This window comes from Scardinius erythrophthalmus, assembly GCF_964197995.2.
Source record: "Scardinius erythrophthalmus genome assembly, chromosome: 7".
Taxonomy (NCBI): Eukaryota; Metazoa; Chordata; class Actinopteri; order Cypriniformes; family Leuciscidae; genus Scardinius; species Scardinius erythrophthalmus.
Genome location: NC_138227.1, coordinates 44,482,882 through 44,492,526, shown reverse-complemented (window position 1 = coordinate 44,492,526; position 9,645 = coordinate 44,482,882). Strand labels below are relative to the sequence as shown.

The 9,645-nt window shown below is 39.6% G+C and overlaps 1 protein-coding gene across 1 annotated transcript; it reads left to right on the top strand.

Annotated features, from left to right (window-relative positions):
* The first annotated feature begins 488 nt into the window (after positions 1 to 488).
* Positions 489 to 9,342, top strand: srprb (SRP receptor subunit beta). The gene is made up of 7 exons (XM_081371302.1): positions 489 to 954; positions 3,939 to 4,033; positions 4,112 to 4,189; positions 4,298 to 4,380; positions 6,138 to 6,274; positions 6,411 to 6,465; positions 8,813 to 9,342. Exons 1-7 carry the CDS (start codon positions 813 to 815, stop codon positions 9,024 to 9,026), a joined length of 804 nt encoding a protein of 267 aa, XP_081227428.1. The 5' UTR covers positions 489 to 812; the 3' UTR covers positions 9,027 to 9,342.
* The last annotated feature ends 303 nt before the right edge of the window (positions 9,343 to 9,645 follow it).

Below are 9,645 nucleotides of genomic sequence, written 5' to 3'. Positions count from 1 at the left end.
TGGCCAATCACGGCAGTGTATGCTTATTTTTATATATATATATATATATATATATATATATATATATATATATATATATATATATATATATATTTTTTTTTTTTTTTTTAAACTGTGTTTATTCATTTTAAAGCATAACAAACATAACCTAAAATCGAACAAGAGAACAACGGAGCACAAATATATATATATATATATATATATATATATATATATATATATATATATATATATATATATATATATATATATATATTATATAATAATAATAATATATATATATATATATATATATATATATATATATATATATATATATATATATATATATATATATATATATATATATTATGGCACACCACTCCAATAAATTAATCTGAAAAAAAAGGTGAAAGAAAGAAGAAAATTAAACGATTGTACTAACAATATGCCTTCCATACACTTGAATATACCATACATATTTAAACCTCATTAAACAAACCCTCTAAGAGTAGAGGATATATTTAACCCCATATGGATCCCACCTCCTGTGAAACATGGCATCTTTGATAAGAAGCACGGGTTAAGTAATCTAAAGATACATATTCAAGCATTGTGCCATCGAAGGGGGCTTTATCCAATAACCAGTTCAGAAAAATAAATTTTCTTGCGCTGAATGTTAGAAACTTGCAAAGTGCCTTTTTTTTTTAGCGTATACTTATTAATATTCATGAGGAAAGCCGTCGCCATAGTAGTTATTTCTTAAGTTAGTACACGTGTCATTCACTTCCGCTGTCTTCTGTTCGCTTCCCATGTGTGCATAAACACACATCATGGACGAGGAGATTCATCAGGGTTTAGAGGATTTCTCCGCGGAGCCGCTCCTGGAGAGCTTCCTCAAGGAGATCCAGAAGGAAGAGGTGGTTTTCCTCATCGGGATCTGTGTGGCTTTAGCGCTCGTGATCCTCACTGTCGGTAAGAAGCAGGAGAGCCAAGTCAGACATTATTCATATTCATTGTTATTATTACTTACGCACCCTTGTGTCTTTTTGATTACACATTAGATGTTTCACACATTTATTGGATTTAGGACAGTTCAATTAACCATAAACCAGTGAGATTGTGTGTGAATATGGAGTCTTCCAGATGGTTTGATCATGTTCAGTCAGTGTGGGGTTACATGAGAAGCTTAATCACACACCAGAACAGCTTGATGAAACAACACACTTAAGGAAAGAAACACACTGAAAACAAACCAAAACAGGCACTTGACTTGCTAACATGAGGATCCTGTGGAAGGTGATGCTGCTGATGATGATGATGGTGCTGATGATGCTCTCAGTGGGCGGGGCTTTCTTTTAAATGCCAGTCACATTACTAACAGTGGGCCTCATCCACCAATATCTTCATAAGAATTTTCTTAACTTTGTACTTAATAAACATCCTAAGAAAAGTCTATGTCGGATTCATGACATGCTCTTAAACAACAGAATTGTTCGCACCCGTGTTCTTAGGATTGATGAATCCCACGTCTTCATAATTGAAAGCGCGTGCCAGTTGTTCCTAATTAGCATAAGAAAACAAAATCCCGCAAATTTCCATAAGGACATGACACTTCAGGGCCCTGTGCAAGAAAAGATGGAGAATGTGGTGGTCCACCCATCACCAAACGAGAAAACCCCTTCAGTAATTCTGAAATAGAAACTCCACTGCAACAGGGAAATGCCAAACGAGGCATGATATTTGATTTAATCAGCTTAATTGCTGATGTAAATCGCAGTGTTAGTGTTTCTTTGCATACTATGATAGTTTGTTTCCCTACAAATGATCAGAAATACATTACAGTAAAATACTATCACTGTAAACGACTGTAGAATTAAATAAAATGCAGTAACCAGTTATTTGGAGCAAACTGTCATCACTCAGATGTGTGTAAGAGCGCTCTTGAGTGTGCGCAGATTCTGTTCTTAGCTAAGAACAAATCCAAGATAAGAAAACATTAGTGAATGTCTGAATCTTCGTAAAAAGTGTGTAAGTGGGGTTTAAGAACACATTTTTTCGTAAGAACGGTTGGTGAATGAGGCCAGATGAACATCACAATAGTGTGGAAGCTTGTTTCTGCCACAGAATAAAACAGAAAAAAGGTGATTGTGACTTTTTATCTCACAATTGCGAGTTTTCATTCTGCAATTCAGAATTGTGTTATAAAGTCAGAATTGTGTGTTATAAAGTCAGAAATGCGTGAGTCAGAGTTGCGTGATATAAAGTCGCAATTGCGTGTTAGAAAGTCCGAATTTTTAGATATAAACTCGCAGTTGTGAGAAATAAACTCGCAATTCTGACTTTTTCTCAGAATTGCATGTTTATATCTCGCAACTCTGACTTTATAACATGCAATTGTGTGAATTATAAAGTCAGAATTGCGAGATATAGCCTGAAGTCTGAATTGCGTGATATAAAGTCAGAATTTAACTATACATGCAATTACGACTTTATATCACGCAATTTTGTAGCCTGGTTAAAACCAGACCATTCTCAGTAGTAACTGAGTTATGGTCTGGCAAAGCTTCATTAAAGTCGGCATGAAATCAAATTTGACAAATCTTCTTTTTATATGTAATATTGTAGTGTTTATTATAAATGATTTATAAGTGCACTTCATTATTTTTTTTAAAATTCATGTACCCTTATAATCTTTAATCAAATACATTACCCTTCCCTCCCCCCTCGAAACGACCTCTCTTCTCTTTCGGTCACGTGCCATGGCGAAAGGGTGCGGCCAGAGCCGATGAGGGTGCGGCTATCGAGATGCTCTCGAGGGTGAACTTGACTGATAACAGAGAATGTCTAATACGGATGATGACTTGACTTGACTCATCTTGGTTCGTGGGAATAATAAAATAAAATAAAAAATCCTTCATGGGAGGGTAACGGTGGGGAGTCTTAATGTAAACTGGCATTCAAATCTTCCTCCATTTTGTATGCAACGCCCAACCTCCAACGATCCAATCAATTCCCAAAGGACGAAATCAAGCCCCGCCCTACATTTTTTTCTAATTTTAGAAGCCATTTCACTCGGATATACGTCACAACAAGGAAAAAATGACAATCTCAACTTCCGTTTCATGCCGACTTTAATAACTCATTTAGACGTCGCTCAAATGCCTCTGGGCGCAATTGGATAGACCTAAAACCAATCAGAGCGATCGTCATCGTGTAAAGCCATATGCTGCGTCCTAAGTTACACTACGCCATAAAAGTATGTAGTCTTTTTGTGAAGAAAATGTATTTACTTTTGAATGTGTAGCAAAAAAGTAGGCAAGCTTTGGGACATACTACTTCGTCATCTTTATCGGACGGATCTGTCGCATGCGTCCTGTCACGTAAACTGCCCTGTCAATCATCTTGTCACAGTTAAAATCCTCTATTAAATCTAATTTAATTTCCTACCGTGAGAGAAATGTAGTAGCACGTTCATCTGCCAGTGGGTCTTTCATGGAGACAGTCCTCATGTGTTTGCAGTTTGAATATAATAATGCATTTAAAAGCTGCTGCGCTTCATCAACGGACGTCACTCAAATGCCTCTGAAACCAATCAGAGCGATCGTCATCATGTAAAGCCCGCCTCAACGTTTCTGATTGGTGCTGCGATTTCGACAGATTAGAAATGGGCTTGAATGAGCTCTTTGCTAGACTACTTGCAGAGCAAATCTAAATTTGCCGGAAGTTGTCTGTGTTTTCCCAGGCTAGCAATTCTGACTATATCTTGCAATTCAGAGAAATAAACTCAGAATTGTGAGATAAAAAGTCGCAATTATATTTTTAAATGTTTTATTCTGTGGCAGAAACGAGCTTCCGTACGATAGTCATTTCCAGCATGTAGTGTAAAAGCAAACACAGGCCACCAGAGCTGACCCGCGTCAGTGCAGGCTTGAGCTGATGGGTGTTCATCATTTCAGTTTTCTTTGGGAATTTTTGGGGCTCCAGTAAAGCGAGGAACGCCGTGCTGCTGCTGGGACTGTGTGACTCCGGGAAAACTCTTCTGTTCACTCGAGTGAGTAACACTCAGAACATCATACATCCGTCCACAACACGAACGTCAGCTTGGAAATGATTCTCTGTGTTTTTCCAGTTGCTTCTAGGGAAGTTTGCAAGAACTCAGACGTCCATCACAGAGAGCAGTGCCACATACAAGAGCAAGAATGACCGAGTAAGTTATGATCTAATGTATAAAACTTTATACGCATGTGATGTCATACTCATAGGACACTACCGCTGAGATGAGTACAATAGTTTAACCGTGTTTTTGATATTGCAGGGCAGCAGTTGGACTCTTATAGATGTTCCTGGTCATGAAAGTTTAAGAGTTCAGATTGTGGAGAAGTACAAGGCCGTGGCTCGGTGAGTGATGAAGATGAAGATGAGCATTATGGCCTGTTATTACACGGCTCTGTGGAATACTTGATTCTGATTGGTCAATCGCTCCATCCAGCGGTACATTATTCCCAGATAACAGCCGCTCAAAGCGGATAACGCAGGCTCATCCGGGTCACTGAGTCAGCAGCGCTATACACTCGCTAGGAACGGGTTTTGTGCATGGAAGTTTTGCGTTTGGTGAGCTAATAAAATATTAAAATTAAGTCGAATCAATATTTTGTGTACAGTTACTTAAAGGTGCTCTAAGCGATGCCGGGAGACATCACTTATTGTTGACATTCGAATTGTTGTCAAACAAAATGCTTGACAACACCTTGCTAGACCCTCCCTCCTCCTCATCCCGTCTCCTCCCTCCTCCCCTCCCTTTCGGCATAAAGGAAAGTCAAAGTAGTCACTACAAACAAAGTTAAGTTTTACTGATACTTCATTCAATGTGTAACGTCGCCAAGTTAGATAAATGCTTTTATATATTGCAGAACAGAATGCAGAAAAAGAGAAACATTATCTTAAAATCGTCTCGCCACCTGAGGTTATAACTTTAGTTCCCATACAAGGACGCAATGATAGCATGATAACATTCGCTTCGCGTTTCCCAGTGAGCATAAACAACAGCGGCGTCGTAAACAAATTTAGTCAAAGTTGTCAATAGCCTATAAATGAACATTCAAATTCATAACAAACCGTGGGTGAAAACAATCGTTAACTTACACAAATTGTCGCCTTATTGTGAATTTGCTTGATCATTTACAATAGAGATTGATCGCTGCTAGAAACATAACTTACATGTTGTATTCACCAAAGTTAACGCTGACTGCATAGATCTAGCTAATTACATCCTTGTGTTGGTTTGGCGAACATGAACGTCAGTTTAGAAAGAAAGATGGATTTACCTGTTCTGCAAAGACAGAGCAACTGAATGTCGGATAGTAGCTAATCCCTTCTACCGGCGGAGTTCTCCCACCTTTCAAAGGTTTTTCCGATGTAAATTCGGGACTTTGCACGTTCCTTCTCCTTGTCCCACTTCTTTGCAATTAGTTCATCGTAACGTCGTCTCTTTGGTCGTGTGTCGGCCATAATCCGCAGCTAGCGGAGAGTGAGGAGATGTTTGCTGTATGTGACAAAAAATGTTTTGGCCTAAAAAACACGTGACATCGCTCCATCCAACGGTACATTATTCCCAGATAACAGCCGCTCAAAGCGGATAACGCACTGGAGTCAGCAGCGCTATACACTCGCTAGGAATGGTTTTTGTTCGTGGAAGTTTTGCGTTTGGTGAGCTAATAAAATATTAAAATGAAGTCGAATCAATATTTTGTGTACAGTTACTTGATTATTTTTTAATAAAGTAATTGTGTGCACATCCCACCTTCTGGCAGGTGCAGGACAAGAGGAACTTACTAACGTGAAAAAAATGTAATGTCCGCAACACTGCTTTAAACTCCCATATTTAATATAAGGCAAGGTTTCGACCCTGCTGGGTCTTCCTCGGGCAAATGGTGGACACATTTGATGAAGGGATATATATTGGCCTTTACAATCAGCTGACCCACCATGTGATTTCCTCATAGTCATCCCATCATTCAGTCCCACACCACTGTGTGAAAGGGCCTTTCGAGGCTCTCGATCTCTCGATCGGCGTGAATGGTTGTTCAATGGTGTGTGTGATCAGCTGTAGCAGTGCTTTATCCCAGTGTCTGAAGGCCCTTTGATGGATGTTTCAGAGCCGTGGTGTTTGTGGTGGACAGCAGCGTCTTCCAGAAGGACGTCCGAGACGTGGCCGAGTTCCTCTACTCCATCCTCACCGACGGCACCGTGGCCAAAAACAGCCCCGCGCTCGTGGTGGCCTGCAACAAACAAGGTCACTGGTGCAGTCAACAACCATTATGTGGAGGGAAAATAATGCCTATTGTATTTTATAATGAAAATGTGTGAAATGTATGAATGGATTTCAGAAGTGTGGAGTACATGATTGTTTTCTTTCTTTTTTTCTGCAGATATCTCTATGGCGAAATCAGCCAAATTAATCCAGCAGCAGCTGGAGAAGGAGCTGTGAGTATCTGCTTATTTCTGGCTCTGTTATGATAGTGTGAAATGTTAGGGTCCGTAAGACGAAAATAAATGTGAAGTATCCTGTAAAGTACATGTCCAATGTGGCGCTTCAGACGCTAGTGTGTGTGTGTGTGAGAGAGATCTATGGTTGATTTTAATACATGATTACAGTCAGAAAGAGGCCAGCTTTATTTTCAATTAAAGTGCCCCATTATGCCTTATCAGATATGATCTTTCATGCAGTGTGTAATAGGGCTGTCGATTTAGCAAAAAAAAAAAAAAAAAATCATCAGAACAATCAATTTTTTTTTTTTTTTTTTTTTTTTGTTTAACTAGTCAACTTAAAAATGTAACTACAATATCATTCAAGTAACATACTCATCTTTGATCATCAAAATGACATATTTAAACGGGTTTCCTTCAAAAAAATTCTTCATGCCTTAACATATCTTGAATGTAACTCGACACCCTTGCCTCATTTAGTATGCGCGGTTCTATGAATATGCAAATGAGCCCCACCTCCACTCACTCTCTGACTCAGCTCAGAGATCCACTGGTTGACGATCACACGTTGATCTGATTGGTTACAAGGTAGTTTGTGACGTCAGAAACACCAGCGATTTGCAGTTTTAAGGAGAAAATACTTAGCAAATTTACGCATGGTTTGTCTTAAAGCAGATTAAAAACACCACATAGACATGTAAACAACATGTAAACAACATGAAAAGCTGGATTTTCACCACAGGGGGACTTTAAGAACCTTTAAAGGGGCATAATTGGGACACTTTACAGATAAATCGACTTTAAATCCGAGTGAAATGTATGTAATATGTAAACAATATGATTTACACACTAAATCCAGCACAGTCAGTTGTCAAATGTTGAAGCGCTCATGAGATGCTTTGTGTGTCGCCAGGTGTTTTTTCACTTGACATTTCCATGAACTTTTAGACTTGGATCCCAATTAATCCCACAATCCCCTTCAAGAGTTTGTCGCTCAGCTCTCATAGAGATGAACAGAAAACACGTGCTCAGCTCCACTCTCTCCACACACTAGTTATATTTTCACTAATTCAACATCTTATCAATTACAACTGCAAATTGTGAGTTGTTTTTTTTTTAATAGGTATCTGTCCCTAAAATACTCCTGTGTGTAAAACCAGACAGGTCGTGACAAGGGGGCGTTTTCCCACTGGAGATCAATCAATCTTTCAACATGCGTCAAACTCAGGACTGCTTCATAGTAGAGCCGGTCCAGTCCGGGAAAACCCGGAGCGGCTGATCAAGGAACCATAAGATCCTGGAGTGGAAATCCAGTCATCCAGACCAGGGCCCTCGTTTATAACCGCTGCGTTGCACAAAACAGGCCCTGAAAGAGGCGTACGCAACTTCCAACATATAAGTTGTGATTTCTAAAATCAAACTTGATGGAAAATTGAGTACGAACAGTCAGGTGACAGAGCAGTTCGGCGACACCGATGGTGAGCTGAGGGATTGAAGGAAAACCACTTTAAATCCTCATTATGAGTCATAATCTTAAATGCAGTGCATGTTCACATTAACAGTTTAAACAAAATAAAATATGCCATTCTCATTAATGGAGTTAAGCACTTAAATTACATGAAATCATTACCGAGATATTACATTTTTTATATTGTAATAAATAGAAATATTTTGAACACTTTTCCTGTGGCATGCTGTGTTTTAACTACAGCGAGGATTGCTTAGCGCATGATAATAGCAGAACTCATGGTCTGAGGAAATATTATAATACTATTTGGCCAGTGGAAAAGATTGAGAAAAACTTCTCTGAAATGTATTTTAAACTATTTTGATTGGTTTATTCAAAAACAACCAACAATTTTTAAGAAATGCAATGTGACGACACAACCGTGTATCATATTTTCCAAATGTCTTGTACTGTTAAACATGGTATCGCGTGTATGAATATACATATGCAAATGATATGCAAATGAGCATATGCATAGTAAAACAAGGCATTGTAAGCTCCATATATGGTTATTTCAGGGTGGAGACGCATGTGCACACAGTCTTCCGCTGACTGGGATTTATGAAGGGAATTTTGTGCAGGTTCTGGTGAAGCACGCTTTTATAAATCTGAATATTTTCGGCGCACGTACGCTTTTAGTAAGGAACCTACGCAATCCCCTGTTTTCAGTCAGTGTTGATTAGTGACACACAAGCGCTTCTGGTTTTGTCCACTTTTGTAATGAATCATTATAGCCGGTGGAGGGAAAGCTCCATGAGCTAACAGATTTAGTCTGTGTTCAGGGTTGACGGGGTCAGATGTGGTGTTGCTGGTGGCCTGATTGTGTGTCCTCCACAGGAACACGCTGAGGATGACGCGATCCGCTGCGCTCTCCTCTCAGGACGGGTCGGTCGGGGGCTCGGTGTATCTGGGGAAGAGAGGCAAAGACTTCGAGTTCTCTCAGCTGCCGGGCCGCGTGGAGTTCATCGAGTGCAGCGCTCGAGGGAGCAAAGCAGAAGACGGAGACATCGCTGGCATCGACGCGCTGGAGAAGAGCCTGGCCAGACTCTGAACATCTCAAACTCCTCCTCTGGAATCATGAACTTACTGTGTCTGTTATTGCTGTGCTAATCCAGCGGCGTACATCATGTCTAAACTGATGCAGCACATCGTGTGATCGAGCAGAATCAGTGTGTAATGCATGACTGCAAACACTGGCACGTCCATATGCTTTTCCTTGTGTTCAGTTTTCACTCCAGGGCTCTTCTAGAACTGGGGTCAGGTCCAGATTCAACTCCTTTTTTCAGATCTATTGTATTTTGTTCTGCTAGAGGCAAGTGAATGATAATAAAGATGGCTTATGCCTATTTGTTTTCATGCTGCTTCTCCGAAGGCTTCAGTTTAATAAGTGGCTAAACGGTTTAAATGTTTACTTTAGGCAATACTCTATTTTAAGGAAGCGATCCAGGTGAAAAATAAGTTCAGCTCTGTTAACAGCATAAAGTGATTAGACAAGTACATGTAGTCTGCTAAAACATTGACCCGGGTCAATGTACTCAAACAGGTCTGATTCAGTGTTTTAGCTCGAGTCCAGCCTCCGGTGGATATCCCAGAATGCAGGTCAAGCAAGTTTCCCGGGTCAATGTACTCAAACCTTAACTTTTGGTTCCAATAACCGAGGTAACTTTCAG